Raw genomic sequence first — 18,844 nt, 5'->3', positions numbered from 1 at the left:
TCTGCCGAGGCGCGCGAGAGAGATGCGATCTCCTCTGCTCCGCCGAGCGGCCGAGAGCAGCCGCGGGAAGCCCCAGGTGAGGGAGGGAGGGAGGCTCCGCAGGCGGTAGCCGGCCGAGCGGTTGCCCTTTTAAGGGCCTCCCAGGGCGCCTCCGCCATGTCGGCAGGCCCGCCCCTCCGGCGGCTCCCCGCCCCCGCCGGTGCCCGCCGCCCCACGGCCTCGGCAGCCGCCGCCGGGACTCGCTGCCCCCGCGCCGCCGCCAGCCAGGTCAGCGCCGCCGCGGACCCCGCCGCTCCCCCGGGGCCGTAACGCCCGCGCCCGCCGCTGCGAGGGAAGGGCGGCGGCGGCCGAGCCGGGCGGGAGGGAGACCCGCGGGGGGCCGGGGCGGCCTGCGCGGCGTAGGGCGGCGGCGGAGCCCCCGGGGGGCGCTGATGGGGGCCGCGGGCCGGGCCGCGATCGGCGGGAGGCGCCGCCTCTGCTCCGCTGAGACCGTAGCGCGGGTGAGGACGGGGCCGCCCGGCGGCTCCCCTGGCCGCTTCCCCGCGCGCGGAGCTGCGAGGAGCGAGAGCAGGGAGCGTGTGAGCGCCGCGGTCGGGGGGCGGGGGGGACCCGCCGTCCTGATTCCCCCCCCCCCACCGACCCAGCTGCTCTGCTGGTTTGGGGGAACACTGCGAGCTTGTTCGCGGTTTCGGTAGCGTTTGGTATTAGTGAAGGGTTGCTGTTAATTGTGCTAGACCTAGATAATCACTTTTTTTTATTTTTTGTTTTTTTTTCCCCCGAATGTTCTCAGGTTGTCCCTAAAATCACTTCAGCTGTTGCCAAAGATTTGGGTAGAGTTTTTTTTCCAAAGGTGCTCAAAGAGAGGTGTTTAAATCCAGAGGAAATAAACTAAATTGCTGCTTGAGTCCCTAGCTGTTCTTTAATAAAGCCTAGCATTTTTTAAGGGATTTAAATGCGGGCTGTTATTTTTTTTGTTTCCTTGAAAAAAGTGATGTTAGCTTGTTCTTTCTCTGCCTTGGATTTCATAGCAAAAATGCTGAGTTTCTTCCGGCGAACCCTTGGACGGCGGTCTATGCGTAAGCATGCAGAGAAGGAACGGCTGAGAGAAGCCCAAAGAGCTGCGACCCACATCCCCGCGGCCGGGGACGCCAAGTCCGTCATTACCTGTCGAGTGGCGCTGCTAGATGGAATGGATGTCAGCGTGGACTTGCCGGTATGAGCGATGCAAGATGGCTTTTAAAGTACCTTTGGCTTATGTCAATCTGATTGTGCCTTTTATTTGTAAGTTAGGTAAAGGCATGTCTGTTTGTCATGGCAACCAACCCTGTGGCTTGGGTTCCGTTTGTTGGTCACATGTAGGTAATGAAAGAACAGTTAATTTCGTTATGCACCAATACCGGATAACATGTTGTTAGATGTCATTGTGTCCCATGCATTGAGTGCTTTTTAGCATGTAAAGGAATTTTTCTGCTAATGCTTAGCTTAGGTAGGGAGGGTAATGTTTAGATGGATCGGATTTTCTCTTCTGCGTGTTACATGTGCATCTTGAGAAGGAAGGTGGGTGTAACTGTTGAAGGGAAGGGATGCGAGACCGGGAAGGTCGCAGTTTCACAAGGTATTCGGCAGCCTTCCGCTAAATATGTGCGTAGCCAGTCGTTGTTGGCACATATGTGGTTACAGGGAAGTCACATTTTAGGATTTTTGTATATATTTTTTTAAATCCTCAATTAATTTCTATGTGGGTTTTGCGTTTTTTCCATTTTGTTTTTGCATCAGAGATGGATGCAGTTCTTACGTGGACGTGAGAGAGGCAGAGAAAAGAGTTTTGCTTTCTTTTCCTCCCTAGGGCAGACAGTGAAGCAAGGATGGCCTTTAGCATAGTGCTTCATTGGGAGAGAGATTTTAGCCACTGTTTTACATTTCTGCAACTCCCTTAATATGCACGTGTCTCTTTCCTTCTCCTTAACTATATATCCATATTTGGCTGACAGGACAAACAGTAGCCATAGAAGTGATGATGCAGTCTTGTTTCCCATTTCCATGTATTATAGCGGTTAGTGTTGCTCTGAGCTCACGTAGCTGGGTTAGGAAGCTGTGGGTCAGCGAGACCTTCGGACTAGCTCCGTAGAGTTTTAGCTTTAGTAACAGTTGCGTCGACGTTAGAGCTGCTGGCTAGGAGGACTGTGCAGGGCAGCCATTCTTAAGAACGGCCTTTCTTTTTCTCCCTCTTTTAAGCAGAATTTTAGAATGATTATAACACTAGGTAGTCTGAGGAAAGCCTAATTTGTTAGAGTTTTGAGCAGTGTGGACGTAGCATGTGGAAATATCTCCTGCAACAACCAGAACCCCTGTAATGTGCGGTTAAAGAAGCAGTTTGGCATCTCTGTTTGCAAAATGACTATACAAACAGGCATTAAACTAATTTGTGCATGTCTGTATAGCTCACTGGAACAATGCGATGAACGTATGCAGTGCTGCTTAGTGCCTAGGATGTTTGATTTGAGGCCAGGAATGCCCACAAATACTTTATAGCAAGAGCTGCACTTAAAAAGAACTCAGATTTAAATTGGTGTCTCCGCATAACCAGAACAGCAATCTTTGGAGCTGCAGTCGGCTCTGTAGGCAAATTCCTGGTGTCTGTAACAACCTTTCGAAGGCTTTGAGGAGCATAAACTGAACCTGAAGAGGTGTCATGACCTACCATCTGGACAATAAAACTTGTATCAGGGTGTAGTCATTACTATTTTCTTTCTACAGGAAACTGTCACTTGTTTTGTACTCTTTACTTTTTTTTTTTCCTTCCCTCTCTTTATAATAGGCCAATACAAGCCTTGTCTGTGAACATCTGAATGAAGAGTAACAGTAAACAAATACACTGAATCTACATAGCTAGGTGCAGTAATTACAGTGCATTGTTACAGGCTGGCGGGTACCAGTTCCTTGGTGATTAAAATACAATGAATTAAAAGCAGAGTAAATGTTTCATTTCAGAATCCTTACCGTGTTTGTTCTTGTGTCTCTGCTTACATTGTTCGTGATTATATTTGAGAGGTGTGAATTAAAAAAATAGAGAGTACAAAATCTTGGGGCAAAAATATTGTTTTATTGTTTTCTAAAAAACCCTTTTTTTTTACTACCTTCCTTGAGGATTGCTAGCCTCTTCAAGCTAAGACCTTTCTCAAGTCTGACTGTGTTATTTTGTTGGCAGTAGATTTGGTTAAAATACTCTCTTGTTATCTCCCAAGAGTTGCCTCCTCACTCCGTTGTCTCTCAGGCATGTTAGTTCAGTTGTATATAGTGCTACTACCTACATAGGTTCTGTGAAATTATCTTTTTTAAAAAAAATAAGAATAGCAAAAAGTATTTCTTCATACAGAATCATTTAGCAAATTGAGGTTAGTTCATGGCCAGAGAAAGAGTGGACCTCCCATGAGTGAGAGGGTGGGAATAACACCTCGCCCCTTTCACTTTACAACTGCATAAATACTTTAAACTGCCATAAGCTGGTGCTGCAACAGGAAAAAAAGATGTTGCTTTCACTGTTGCATTCATCGTTGTTTCCACACCCCTTGGCAGAAGAAACATTTTTTGGCAGCCATGCGGTAAGCTAAGTCAAGAAAATGATATGGCTGAAAATAATCAATATAATTCTGTTATGCTCGTTTCCAGCTGGAGCAGTTCTGCAGTCTGGTTCCCCATGTGCCTCCCCAAATGTGGAGAAGAAGCATTTAGAAGCAGTATCAGACTCATGTTTGCTTAAAGTGTTTGTTAAGCTGCAGTCCTACAGTGAATTTGCTACTGAAAGAACAGCGATCTGGAGCTACAGTTCTTATCATTGACTAAATCTGAGATTGCTGAATTTCTGTTTAATTGAAGAAAAAAAAGGATAACACAGGGAACATTATTTTGTAAGCCAAATATGTTTCAGAGTTTTCCCATGCAGCAAAAACTAAAGTTTTCACATATATTGACGTTAACACAGAAGGGATGTGTTATAAACAGTGCAGTTGAGATACATTTATTAAACGTAGAGCCAGGATTTGATCAGTATCCCTGCTTTTTGTCCATGGATCTTATGTATGGTGTCTCTCAAGCTACTTAATCTGTCCGCTTTTATATTTCTTTTGTTGTTTTTAATGACAAAGCTCTGTGACTTGAAGTAATTACCAGAGATACAGGCCTATACAGTACTTAGACTGATTTTTTTTTTTTTTTAAAGAATCTACTTATTTGTTAGTCACGTCAATGATTAAAGAAAATCAGTGTCATATATGCTATCTACTGTCACTTTGCTATGATCAGCCTGGGAAGTGTGAACTTCATGTGAGTTACCAATATTCTTTTGGGGCAGATCAAAAGGGATTTTCTTCCACCTTCATCCCAAATTCTGAAGCTGCGTTCTAACTTGGTTGTTTTCTTCTTCTGTGGCTGCTTTTTTGAAGCTTTAGATTTGTCCAAATGTGTTCAGTAATTTTCGGCAGACTTAAAATCATGTGCATAGTAAAACACTGAGAACTTTAAGAATTCTTCATAGATTAAAAATCATTAAAACTGTGATGTCTGTTAACTGTGCTGCTGTTGACATTGTTCATCATATATACTGTTTTCTGTTACTTGAATTTATTTTGGACAGCGAAGAAGTCTGGTTGGGTTTTTTTTTCTAATTTTTTTTTATATCTTTAAGTACAGTGTGTGCTCCAAAATTTGACTGGTGAGAGGACAGGAATTCTGTTTTGCATACTTCCCTTTCCCTACATCCCTACTTTACTTTTAATCCTGTTCCCATGCAGAACTAAATCTCCATCTTTCCCTGCCCCACCTCCAGACTTCACAAAAGTTGAAGAGCCAGGAATAGACAACAGTCCAGGATCTGGACTCCATCAGTCAGTCCTACAAATCCAGGCTTCCAGTGTCCCCTCCAGCAACTGGAGTGTTGGCTATTCTGATGGTCATGGGTGTTGGTGAAAGAAAATTGGGGCGGGGGATAAAAGCACAGAAACAGTGTTTTTCATTGAATGTCTTTTTAGCTAGTATCTTCAGCAGCTTATGAAAAAATTGTGAGCAAAATCGTTTGTGAAAAATTCCCAGTAAACTGTGGTTTTTAATACTGGAGGTCTCCAGAGGACTTTTAAATCAGAAAGGCTAAAAAAAAAAAGAGTATTTGTAATAGAAATAGTTGGCTCTACATTATTTACAATAAAGATTGGGAAAGGGAAAGATAACACGGATAAAAGAGAACACAGTGTAAGATAAATGATGGAGAATTAATTACAGGAGCATATTTGGAACATGTACCTTCTAAAAATTTGTGGCTAGATTTCTGTGGAGAACAGGCCCAGCTTTACAACAGCAACAGGTTGTATGGGGTCTCGTAGAAGCAGCACTGTCCTTTGTGGAAGCCAGGATTTTTGGTGAAAAGCTGATTCTGTTTAACCTGTAATTTACATAATCTTCTGGTGGGTAATAGAGAGTTAATTGTATTCCAGCTTCTGCACAGGCAAGCTAAATTTTAGGCAAAAACTGCCTTGTGGTAGATCTTTAAAGTAAAAGGCACAAATTACAAGAACAAATGCCATCTGAAGCCTAGTAGCTTTTCATCTTATAATAATATTCCTTACTTATGCATGCATGAAATTTAATATAGAAATTGCAAAATGAGATGTTTTTGTCTTCATTATAATGAAGTGCCATTAAAACAAGAACTTACATAAACCAGTCCAAGAGCTCTGCGAAACAGTACAAATTAGCTGAACAGTTTACAATATTGGAGTAAAGCTTACAAAATAAGACGAAAAGAGATTATTTTTAACAAAATTAAGAAATCTATCTGGAGTGTCGAAGAGCATTGCCAGCAGCTGTTATGGGTGCTCATGGCTGTTGGCACGGAGGGAGGTGATCTGCACTGATTCTACTGCAAGATCAGAGGTGTATTGTGATGGTAATGTTTATGCAAGGATACACTCCATCATTTTTTTCTAAGTAAGCTTATAAAATATCTGTGTCCGCTTGCTGAGAATTTGTAGCCATAGATTTAAATACAGAATATAATCTATAGTATAGATGCTGATTTAAAAAAAAAAATCTCCTAGTAATGCTAAAAACATTGGAAAAATCAGTCTTTGTGAATCAAATGAGTAATCTTCTTAGGAACATTCAAAGCTGTCTTTTAAATTTTCAGAATGAATCTCCACTGGCAAAAATAGTGAGGAAATAAATGTACACTTACCACTGTATGTTGTAAGACCATAAAGTTTGGGATGAAAACTTATTTCTCCAAGTGGTCTTTATGTCTTAAAGTATTGAAATGAAGGAGCTGAAACTGGAACAAGCAATCCTAAGTCATACGTTACAAAGCAGAGGTGCTGTCTCAGTGCTGGACTGATACCTAACCATGATGCAGTCTGACCCTGTGCTTTGTGGAATGCCAGATTTAAGTGCATATAGAGATTGAGTGCAAGGCACGTATACCACAATGTGCTGAATAGTTTCAGCACTTCCGAGCAGCACCAGATTTACAGGGCAAATCCAGAATACCTGTGTTGAACTGTGCTACAAGTCCAGTAGTTTGGAGTTTACCCCGCATGGACACTGTAAGCAGTCCTGCTAAAGAGAAGAACCTCTCGTTTGCTCTTAACCAAACTCCTTCTGAGAAACCCACCAAGGGAACATGAAATAAAACTGAAATATTTAAGCATATATTGAGGGAGGTATTTAATCTCTGAGCCTTGAGTCAAGCAATTCAGGTATATTTTGTAGCAGAAAGAACATTAGGAAATAGACATAGAAATGGATTAAACCAAACATACCACAGGAAGTAAATTGGTTTCTGGGGGAAGGTGACAAGTCCAAGATTTCTAGTGACTGAGTAGCTGGAAACCCTGAATGAGTGTCCCTAGCCTCTCTGGGTGGTAAACATGGTCTTTTTGAGGAAATGGGTATGGGTATCTGTAGTAACCCTCTGAGTAAGTTGACAAGAGGGAGAAAGGGTTTTGTCCGTCAGTAGCTACTGGTCATTTAAGCAGTATTAACATAATGATCCTTTGAAAGGAGGCTTCTAACAGAACTGAAGTACAGCTGTAAAGACATGGGGGATAGTAAGTCCCACAAAGATGCAACCAGGGTCTGTCTTGTACAGGGCCTTCCCTTGCTCCACGAAGAAAGAGGAAAAAATCTTTTTCTGATAAGCATTCTAGTAAAATTCATCAGGTGGGCTTTCTGTTTTGTTTTGTTTTTGTTTAAGTTCTTGAAGTTTGAAGTACTTCGTCATGAAAACACTGATAAGAACCTTAGAAAGTGGGCAGTTCACCTTTGTCTGCTGAGCTCTGGGGTCAGATCCTGAGCCATTTTAAGTCAGTGTTTCCTCAAAGCTGGTCCATACTAGCTGGTGCTGGTGTTGAAAACAGGTTTCGTGTCAGACAGAAGTTGTGGAGCACTGAGTTGCTGGCTTATACTCTTGAATTGCGTGCCCATGAAATAACCTTTACTTCTGAGACCATGAGAAGGAGGTATAAACACTGCAGCTCTAATTTTAGGCACCCACTTAGATGCCTAAGCTAAGATGGTTGTCTCCATGTACATCTTATCCAGGCAATGAAGGAGCAAATCGGCCTTCTCAATTAAATACCTGAGCTGACTTTACCCAGTCTTGCTGCTGAGTTTCTGGATTTAACTCCAGGCTTTGCAACACCTACTTGCTGAACAGCTATAATTATTAAGAGCAGCATGTGATGTTATTAGGACATGTTTTGGAGCTTCCCTTCCATTCAGCGGGGCCAAGATTCGTGCCAAAGTGGTCAAAAGATTTTTTTTATCTCATTCCCAAGTGTGGAGAAGCCCTTGGATGTCCTGCCCTACCTAAATTATATATTTTATTTCAGTTTCCCAGTTCAGTTGTTGATTCTCCTACCATTAGATGTTTGCTGCTGTTTCCTGCAGAGTATAACAAGCTGTGTAAATCAAGTAGTCATGTTTTTAAAGAGTTATAAACCCGTGAGGAGTTTAATTTGTTCCCTGAAGAAAGAACCATCCACATGGTGAGTGGAGTAGTTAATAGTTCATTGGTAACCATTAAGCAACTTGAAAATATCTGTCCTGTGAGAGTAACCTGAGCTCTGCGGCAAGGAGAAGGAAAAAGAAAGAGGAAAAAAAAAGGATAGGTTAGTAGAAGGATCAAAATGCCATTTAGATTGAATGTTGTCACTGGAGAGTTAGACTGGCTTCTTGCAGGGAAGTGTAATAGAAGTGAATCTTTGCTATGTCTTTCAAAAGCACTTCAGATGGCAGTTTTATTGAATACATATAAATTTATGTTGATTCATAAAAAGCCATCTATTACAAAGTACAAAGCAATGCAATTTTTGGTGCTATTTGTTAAATGTAAGGAGGAAGTACTTCAATAAGCCATTAAGTTCAAATTTGTTCTTAATGTCAAAGGGCACGTGAAGCTTTTGCCAACTTGCACCAAATACAGCAATTGATGATTTAAGTCATATGCAAGCTACTGCATACTTAATTCTGCTTTGACAACCTTGATGATTTCAGTCAGAAGCTCTGTACAACCAGCAGCCCTGTGAACCTCTCCACAACCAATCCAGCGCTGTTCCTCAGGGGCTTTCTCCAACCTTAGTCATTCTTGGTCCATTTGTTCTTTACGTCCTTCGCTGAGATACCAAAATGGTGATCACCTGAGATATAACAGGGCATGTACCGGGGGAAAAAAAAACACTCTGAAACTAATTGGAAGCTGAATGATTTTGAACAATAACAAGTTCTCATCGTTGGTAGCCTGAGACAGTGTGTGCAGTAAGTCTAGCGGGGGCTAAAGGGCTCCACTGCCCTTTAAGTCCCTGTCTCCTCACGGGTTATAAACCTTGGAATGTAGCTGAGGTAACTGGTTAATCATGTTTTAAAGAAATGACTTACTGAGGAATTAAGGAGAATCTAAGATGTTCTGATCAGTAATGTGGAGGTTTTCCTCTAGTTTTGGACCAAGCATAACGCTTCATGCAAAACAAAACATTTTTCTAGCTTGCCATTTCAACTGCTAAATTGGTTTCACTTTATTAGTTTATCTCATTGTTTAAGGTGCAGAAAATATCCATGTATTAAAATATCAAGAGTTGAATGCATTGCTCTTCTAGGAAAGAGGCAACTGACTCAAATTGTGGAAGAAGTGTGTGTTTTTGTATGTATGTGATCTGCCTTAAGGCTCCTGTTTGGAGGGTCTTGCTGGTGTTTAATAAATCTGCTGCTGCGTAAAAAAGGACTTTACCTTGAAGTCAACAGAAAAATTTGCCCTGAACAAGTTCTCTGCCTTCCACATCTCAGCATTTTCTCTGTGCAACATTTTGCTATTACTGTGTGTGTGAGAAGCTCCCCACTGATCAAATTGCTTCCCTATCCCCTGCCTCCCACAGTACTTGGGAATAAATAACTGAGGGAGAAGCTGCCTATGCAGACTCAGTTTACAGATTTTTCTAAGATTTTGCTTGGGGCTATGAAACATCATGCTGAATTTAACTAAAGAGTAAACCAATGACTATGGTTATGGAGTTAAACAAAATATTTGAAGATCAGAGTACAGGAAGGTGGCAGAAATCTGTGCTGCTTTTCTCGCTTTGGTATGAATCAGTGGTTGAATCAGATGATTTCTGAGAATAAGAATTCTGGCTTAATCTCAAAAATTGATTTATAAACAATGTAAATTTTGGAGTGTTACCTGTATCTTGTGTTTCTCTACATGGCTCAGTTTGAAACCCTTTTTTTCCCCCACGTGACCAAGAGTTCTGAGAGATGGACTGAATCAGTCTGTTAATTAATAGCGTTTTATAACATATGCTTAGAACATTAGTGTATTTCTCAACTTTTGGGTGTATATTATCAAGACAAAAGATTACAAAATGATAGCATTATGGAAACAGAGAAATCCTTAAACTGCTTGCAGAATAAATGTAAATCCTTTATGCGCTTTTCTTGTATTTAAAAATAATTCTTTTGAACACCATGACTTGTATTCAGACCTTCTATTTTTTCATCTATTTTTATTACTTTTAACTGTCTCAGATATTTTTAAGCTTTTCTTTCAGTATATTACTATGAAGGAGTTCATAGCAGAAAAAATATATGTTGTAGAGAAACTGCTCAGTGTGTAATTTGCATGCCTGTTCTTCAAAAAGATGTGTTTTAATTTTTTAAATTGTCACTGTAAAGATGATATTTAATTGGGCCAGAGCTAAGTTTTTTCATAGATTATGTATTAGCATACACGGTGGCTTTCTGCACTTACAAGTGAGTTATATAAATGCATTATCTAAGTACTGTTTATTAGAGTTCCTTGTCACAGTCTGTTTTCTGTCGGTCATTAAAAACACTTGATAATGGAATGCTATATCCTAATTCAATATGCTTTTCTATCCAATTGCAAAGTGGTGAATTGGCTAGATATCACATGGTAATTTCTTAAGCAATTTACTGTACTACTTTCTGAAAAATTTCCAGTGTATTAGACAGTGTCAGTTGTACTAGCTGTATTTTCAGTTCTGTTGAACTTTAATTGATAAGGAAAAGCCTAATAGCTACAATGAGCAAATAATGTTTTAAGATTTTCAGCCTTGTGCAAGTTGTTACTGACATTTTCTAAAAAGGGATATTTCCCGTGTCATTTAAAATCCATGGCCAAGCAGTTGCTTCTTGTGGTGTATGCATTGGTCTTTCAAAAACAACAGCCCTCAAAAATTATGAGGAAAAAATCATTTCCACATTGCGTTTTGGAAGCTTAATTTTGGAATTTCTTTTACTTTTGGAATTACAATATTAAATATGCTTAGAAAAGAACATAGGTGCTACAGTAAGCCTATTTGGTAAATACTAAATCCTTTTGTATTTTCAGAAAAAAGCCAAAGGACAGCTTCTGTTTGAACAGATCATGTATCATCTGGACCTTATAGAAAGTGACTACTTTGGATTACGGTTCATGGATTCCGCACAAGTGGCAGTGAGTAACAAAACTTTTTGACTGTTGCTAGAAAGAAGAGTTGAATCTTCATACTGACAAAAATGCTACAAGAAAACTGCCTTTCTTGAATTGTTTGGTGCAGCAGCTCTGTGGCATGTTAGTTTAATTAACCTTCCACTGCAGACACTCTAACGTATTACAGCGCTGTTGTCCCTTGCATTCATGTCTTTCACTTTTTATTTCTGTTAGACCTTCTGTTTGCTTGGCCCTTCATGCTATGACAGTGTGGAAAAGGTCATCTTTTGCCACTGCATAGTGCCATCAATGTTCTCGTTAGCAAAAATCATCTTGTTCACGTCTTCTGGAGAAATGATCTTAGCAAGAAGGGTATACATCTGATTTGCTCAAATCTGATGCGACTCAGACCTGCAATCAGAAATTGTTGGGACGACATAGGTGTATTTATACGTATCATATCGTTTAAGCAGAGGGTTCTTGCAGGTCTAAAGTTTATTTGTAAGAATGTCTTGGCTTTTGAAAACAAAGCAGTGAATTGTTTGTTGGAAGCAACCACAGTTCTTTCCATCTGCAGTTTTACAGCTTTACATGGATGCTTCTTATGGTTGAGTACTTAATTCTGCCTTCAAGGAAAGCTGCATGTTTTCTTCATGTTGTTTTTATTTTCTTCTTTTGTTTTGAAGTAGAATGCTGTATTTAGAAAGTCTTTGTATATTTAAAAATTGTCGTTTTAAACGAGGAGTTGAACAGGGAGTAATTTCTATCTCTGTCCTGCATCCTTGTAACTTAAACCTGTATTTGCTTATTCTAATGCTCCTAGGTAGAAATGTATCTGGGTTTTCATACTGTGTATGTCAGACTTATTTATGTTACATGTATGACACAATTGTCTTTGTGTTTCAAGTCCATTTCAGAATTATTTCATGATTAGAATGGCAGAGCAGAAGCAAAGACAGTTGCTGCTGAGCTAAATACCTCAGCTGTTCTAGATCTGTGTACAACATAGAGGCAATGACATTTATTGCTTGACTTCTGTGACGGTTTATGTCCAAAATGAAAAACAAACAGGCAAAATACGAACCAGTATAAATAAAAATTTATTTGAAGGTGACATCTTAAATTTATTTGAAGGTGACATCTTAGTTATGACAGTTTTCTGCAATGACAAAAAAACCCCAAACTAGAATCTTTGGAAGAAGCTGACATCTTTGGACACAGTGCTATCCACTGCAAAGCACAGTTATAATTTGATAGTTTCTTTTCAGATAATCAAGGTCAAGTTTTGTGTTTAGCTTGTGATTGTAGAAAATGTTCTCTTCTGAGAAAATAATTTGAGTGTTCATCATCTGAAGCAAATTTCATGATTAGCAGGAGTAGCTGCTGGTGGACTGCAGTCCACCACTTAAACCTCTTGCAGAAAAAAAGAGAAGGAAAAGAAGTTTATACTGAGGGAAAAGATGTCATTTAGAACCTTCTATTAAGAGAAATTAGAAAAGAGCAAAAAGAAGCTATCATGGCTAACCAGCAGTGTAAGGTAAGTTACTGGAAGGAAGAGAACATCCTCCTGCATCAATCGATCAGTCCGAATGAAGACAATAGAAGGGATTATAAACCTTGGCATATGACAGATAAAACACAGCAAGGCTGCCCCAACAGAAGGCATTACAACAGAAAGGCTGCATACCGTGGAGGGATATTCTGTTTTCATACTTTTCCTGGGGCATCTGTTTTTGGCCACTGTCATATCTTTAGTGAAATGTACTCACTGCCACCAGTTTTATGTTTTCCTGTTATGTTCTTTTATTTCTTCTTGCCTGCCTGCCTGCTGCTGGCTTTTCAGTAAAAACACTATGAAAGACCACAGAAGGCATAGTGATTGGGTCTAGGCAGCCCTCAGCAGGGTAACTGTGTGGAAGAAGGTAGGGTGTATGCAGCCCAGGTACGACCAAAGGACAACGTGTATACTTTAGAAATCTTAGTAATGCGTTACAAAAAATGATTGACGTTCCCTTTAACAATCCAGTGATTTTAAAGAAAATATTATTTCCATCCCTTTATCTTTAACAGCAAGTTATTGCATTGCCATAGGTCATTTGAGTTTTTTAATACACCTGCAGTCTATTGAATACCATTTTCTATTTATAAAGATCAGGTCTGCTGTGTTAAACATGTACAAGCTGGGCTGATGAGTATTGATAGTAAATGGCTCCCTTCCATTTATCTGTCCATTTTGGGGGGAGTGGAGGTGCTGAGGTACCCATTGGGTGTTTAGGTACCCTGACTACGGTTCTGCTGTGGCCTCTGAAGTGTTTCTGTGTGCTCGTGAGGTCTATAAGAACTCACAGGTAAAACTAGCAGTATGGTAAACTTTTTCCTCTTGCCGTTCTGTTACCAAATAACGTTGGTTCATTTGAAATGGGGAAATACATGTGAATCTTTTCTGTCTTAACAATGGTTCCTGGCTTGCTGTTGTCCAGCACATTGTTACTTCCAGTACAGACCTTTGAGTACTTGATACTGTATAATCTACCAGGTACAAGCAATGTCTAACTTGGTTGGTTTCTTTTTCTTAACTGTGTGTGACTGAAAAGAGGCAAGGTAGAGGTGGCAGTCTGTTTAAAATGAGTATTAATGATGCACTCTATATAACAAAGCAGTCAGGTTTGCATTTTGCAAGGACAGATCAACACAACAGTCAGAAATAATTGCTTTAAGAAATGAACAGCTATGGTGATGGCAGCCTTTCTTGCAAAGTGAAGCTGGCAAATCCTTGTGGAAACCCAATCTGCAGCTGGAAACAAAAGCACATGCTATCCAAGTTATTTGTCAAAGATTATTCAAGAGGTCTGTTAAATAAACAGTAGAAGAATCCAGTCTCGTAATATGACTAGGTCGTCTGGCTCAGGAGATAATCATTTCTGCTACCCGGTTTAAATCTAAATATATTGCCTCACTAGCCACTTGCACCTGAAGATTTAAAAACAAAACAAAAAAACCTTTGCCCCAAATCTGTGATTTGTAGTTAAATAAAAGATTGAGAAATTTCCACTTCCTTTAACTACAAATTAATTTTCAATAAGTCCATTCTAAACAACTGAAGCATACCTTTCCAAATATGTGTGTAGGACTTTTTTTTTCTTTTTTCGAGTTCCTTAAATGATTAGTAGATAGAGGTCCGAGTTTTTGATGCAGTGGAGAAAAAAATCCAGATAATACAAACTCTTCCTGATGTTTTGCAGTTCAGGATTCAAATGCTGGGTTCTTTAAGGAAATTCTTGAAGCACTTTGTGAAGTGAAAGAATTGTCACTTTCATGTGACTTCTGTTTTCAATTTTAGCCTGATGGTTAGGAATGGATTTTTAAAAGAGGCAGGAGGCAGCAAAAGGAGGTTTTTGCAATATTGTCTGCCATATATCAGGCTTAATCTAAATCTTACTGAAGTCAAGGGATAGGCTACTGTTAATTTGAGTAGCTTTGAACCGGACTGACAATGAGCAGTGCAACATGCCCGGTGGTATGAAAGATGAAGATTGATAACTTGTTAGGCTATTTAGTTTTCCCTTTAACAGTGCTGGAAAGATGCTGTTTCTAATAAGAAGCACTGAAAATTTAACAGTGACAAATTTCTAACTCTAATGTACAGTTTGCAGGCATCAACTACTAGATATTCCTAATGGAACTGTAGAGTACATAATTTTGTTACACTAGCAATTATTTGGTCTACCGTAGTGCTTCGTACTGAAAATGATTTGTATAGCATTATGCTAAGTATAGAGCCTGTAATTCTGCAAAGTATTTAACCAGTTTTAGCCTCACTACCATTATAAAAAACTACCTTTACACTACCTTTTTGAAATGTTACTGATTTTTCTTTCCAAAGAAGCAAACTGATTTAGTAGTGGCTTCCAGTACTCTATGCAGTGTGCTGTTTTCATTGCTCATTGTTTAGCAAACCTTATCTATGAATTTCCGCAGTGGACTCTGTGTTGAACAAACTCTCAACAAAATGTAAACTTGAAGGATCTCTTTTGCCAGGTCCACTTGAATTCCATTTTAATCACGTGGAATAAATCTCAAGGTTCCTGACGTCTGTGTGTGTCCATGCGTGTATTGTTTGTTTCTTCCTTCCCCTCCATTTAAAAGCAATTCTTGCACACACATGCGCACCCCCTCGCCATTCAAACTGAGCTCCCGTAGGCAGCGGGGCTCAGAGCCGAGCAGAGCGAAGCGCTATCAGTGCCTGTCTCGGGCCTCTCAGCCGCCTGCCACTGGAATGTGGAGGAGATGAGAGAAAACAGGCTGGAGATGAACCAGACGTGCACAATCAGTCCCGAAGCCTATAAATGGCTCTTTTCTTATTTGGCATACCAGGGTCTTCTGTATCCAAATCACCTGCAAGCCTCAAAATGGGTAGTTTTTATATTTTCATGGTGAAAGAAGGAGAAAGTAAATGGTTTCTTACAGCAAGTGAGTTTATGGAATAAGAAAATGATACCACCTCTCTTTTTAGAGAAATGAAAGTTGCTTAAATCCATTTCACTGGCAGTGTAAGAAAAAGTTACCATAAACATTTGCTTCATTTCTCCGTAAGTTTCCTGCCTTATTCTAAAAAAATATTACATGAATTTCAAATAGCTTTAACTACTATGCATTAATAGCCAAGGAAAACAAATTTAACTGTGTGTATGGCAACAGTAGATGGGTGGCTCAGTTATTCTGATCTGCATCTAATTTATCAATCGCTGCGTATCCTGGCTGTGTTGCAGGTTGCCTTTATGCGTTCTTTGGAGAAGGCAGGGCTGCTCTGAAAGCAGGAATGTGTTTCCACATGGCATTGCAACCTGAAAATACCGGTTCTTTCTTGTACCCCTGTTGCTTCTCTGTCCTCTTTCGGGCCACTGTAAGCTTTGCAGCACGTAGTTTGACGAAAGGAGTGCTGCTAATTACATAATTTGTTGGTATGAGTTGCAAGGTGATGTCTGGAATGAACCAAAGGGGGTGACGTTCCTGGGCATCATGAGCCATCCCGGACACGGTGCACAAAGGCGTCCAGCCAAGGCAATTGTGTTGACTAGGGTGCGTGTTTACTGTTTAACTGAGTGATGTCCCTTGGAGGAGGGAGCTGTTTGCACGTTCATGGCACTTTGAAGTAGGTCTCTACCACTAGTTGTGTGTTAGTTCCAACTTCGTCTTTAATTTCTGATGTAAACCCTTCTGCAGTGTGAGTATATGCAGTTATTTTAGGGAGCATGGCATCTACATGCCGAAGTTTCCCTCAACCTGTCATCTACAGCTTATTTTTCACGTGCCTTTGTATGCAGTATTACTGAAGCCATTTTTCTGGCTTCAGAGAATTAGCCATGATGTCCAGTATATAGCTTATAATTAACGTTAGTAGCTGAGGCAGAATCTTCTGTTCTTCAGTGTGACAACTGCTAAAATGTCAGCTATGAGTATTTTTTTGAGAACTAGGAAGACCTGACCCTATGCTCAGGCATAGAGACAGCTTTGCTGTTGTTTATGGCTGCTGAATGATCTAAAGGAAGTGACTGGAAGCCAGCAATATTTACTTTGTCGCTGCGTCCTACCTGTAAGTGTACATCACAAGCTGAGCTGAGTGGCAGAAAGTCGACTTACGGTTTATGCGTCTCTGACTCACTGTCACCAGCTGACCTACAAATGTGGAATTTGGGTTTTGTTTGTTTGGCCTGGAGGAGATTTTTAGTAATTAAAGTGGTTTCCCAGGACATTTTTTTCCAACTACATGATATTTTCTTGAAGATTGGCTTTAAATAATGTACTATATGGATGTTTCTGTTGTAGCTGTTCAAAACTGATGTTTTGCGTTACAAATTTTGAATTCAAATATCTACTTCTAAGTATCAGGTTACTTGTATACTTGTTCATTCCTTCAAGGTAACTATCTGAGATCCATTATTGTACAAGTTAATCCATATTTTTAGAATGAAGTACTTTGATGAGCACAGAGCTGTGAATTGTAAAAGATTTGGATTAGATTATTTTAATGGACTACTTGGTAATCCAAGATGGTCTTCGCTAATGAATAGATTTTTTTTTCTCCTCTAAGATTGCTTTATTGATAATTCAATTAAAATAATTTATTTTTCAGCATTGGTTGGACAACACAAAAAGCATTAAAAAACAAGTTAAAAGTAAGTATCCTTTCCATTTTCTGGGATCTGTTTTTTTGGATCTGTTAAATATTTAACATATAGGAGGCACAGAGAGTTGCAATTCATGTTGGAGGGGAAGGGGGGATAATTAAGTGACAAAAAACTAGCATGGTGCTGCTGATCATTTAAAAATCCCTTCCCTCTGTAGCTTGTATTACTTTAGTCTAATGTTCTTTAATTAAATGTGTTAGAGGCTTGTTAATCATAGTTTAAGTGGAGTCAAAGCAGCTGAAGATGCTTTGACATTACAGATGTTTATTCTGACTATAGGAAAACTTGTCTTGTAGCCTCCATCCTTCGCTGTCCTGCAGAATGCCCTCACCTATTTGTGTTCGCTCTGTCAAGTCATTACACGCTTCACAAGGGCTTACTGTGGCCGGCTAGTTTCAGTGATGCATGCTTGGGTAATCTCTGACACCAGCTGATTTTGTTTAGCAGCTTCCTTGCTGTCTGTTGTGGAAGCCCTTAGGGATTTGTGGTTCTTTATTAATAAAACAGAAGTTTCAGAAGCACTGTCGGAGAGAAAATCCCTCCTGTTTTATGCAAACATCAGACAGAGCGCTGCGTATTTTTAAAGCGCTGTTAATCCATCTTTTTGCTGAATTAACTCTTTGCTTTCTAGAAGAGAATATTCTTCCACAGTAGGGTTTAAATCCCCCTAAAATATGTCTAAAACTGTGTGGAATAAATTGGCCTAAGTTTTCAACAGTAGGTAATTTCCAGAACTCTGGAAAGGCCTTATATAGACCAACACAGTACCTAGGGATTTGGCTGAGCACAGAGCCAAGACCCACGGCTTTCTTGGTGATGAATAGAGTCCTTACATATAGGGATTAACCTAGATTTGTCTGTTCTTGGCAAGACAAATCAACTTAATGTGATATGACTGTTGGATTGACTTGTAACATAAAAAACTATTTTGTGCATATATTTAAATGTAATTTCACTCTAATGTTTCCCATGCATTTCCCTGTCACAAAGGAATTCTTGCCTTAATACCCTGTAGTAGGACAGAGCCAATTTCAGTCAATTTTTGTGATGTGATTCTGTGTAATAATAAATAATATGTCTCATCTGGTAGCCCTTACCACTATCGCGAATGCGTTCTACTTTGCAGTTGGCCCACCATACTGTCTGCATTTTCGTGTAAAGTTTTACTCATCAGAGCCCAACAATCTGCGGGAAGAGCTAACAAGGTAAGAGGGATTTTGTGAGAGGTGCACTCCCAAATAAGGTCAGAGAAATGTTTTTGTGATATTTAAACAGTTGTGTGGTGTTTAGTGAATTCATTAGAGCTGCTTATTTATGTTAGTTGGCTGTTTGTAAATGTATCTAATGTAGCTCTCATGAAATAAATGAGATCTAATATTAAGAGATCTATATATTTATTATATTTTTTAGGCACCATTTTTCATTAGACAACTCTGGTAACCGATCTGAGTAGTTCTTACACAATGGACAGAGGCTTTTACTGAACAGAACAGCCATCATCCCTCTTTCTTTACTCTTTACGTGTCGTGTATAATTTAAGCTGTATGCAGTCAGCCTCTCTCTTTAGTCAGGAAAGCGTTGTACTGTAATTTAGGGCTTCTCTTTGGCAAAAATAAATTCAGTTATGTTTCCTTACTTCTGCGATCTTTGCAAAGCATAAGCAGAGGGAAAATATTTTACCACCATG

General features: G+C 39.8%; 1 protein-coding gene across 5 annotated transcripts in view; it reads left to right on the top strand.

Moving 5' to 3' along the window:
* Positions 1-18,844, top strand: part of EPB41L5 (erythrocyte membrane protein band 4.1 like 5) — a 64,496-nt gene continuing 45,652 nt past the window's right edge. For 3 of the 5 annotated variants that reach the window (XM_064514726.1, XM_064514725.1, XM_064514724.1), the window contains exons 1-5: positions 162-267; positions 1,029-1,213; positions 10,889-10,993; positions 17,103-17,145; positions 18,284-18,362. In XM_064514726.1, coding sequence (XP_064370796.1) covers positions 1,034-1,213; positions 10,889-10,993; positions 17,103-17,145; positions 18,284-18,362 — 407 coding nt within the window. In that variant the 5' untranslated portion in view covers positions 162-267; positions 1,029-1,033. Of the gene's footprint in view, positions 77-161; positions 268-355; positions 501-1,028; positions 1,214-10,888; positions 10,994-17,102; positions 17,146-18,283; positions 18,363-18,844 lie in introns of those variants that run through there. The other 2 variants (XM_026118409.2, XM_026118410.2) reach the window with 2 other exon arrangements.

Source organism: Dromaius novaehollandiae, chromosome 7 (genome assembly GCF_036370855.1).
Source record: "Dromaius novaehollandiae isolate bDroNov1 chromosome 7, bDroNov1.hap1, whole genome shotgun sequence".
NCBI classification, from domain to species: Eukaryota; Metazoa; Chordata; class Aves; order Casuariiformes; family Dromaiidae; genus Dromaius; species Dromaius novaehollandiae.
The sequence above is the reverse complement of the archived record's forward strand: the minus strand, read 5'-3'. Positions and strand labels throughout refer to the sequence as shown.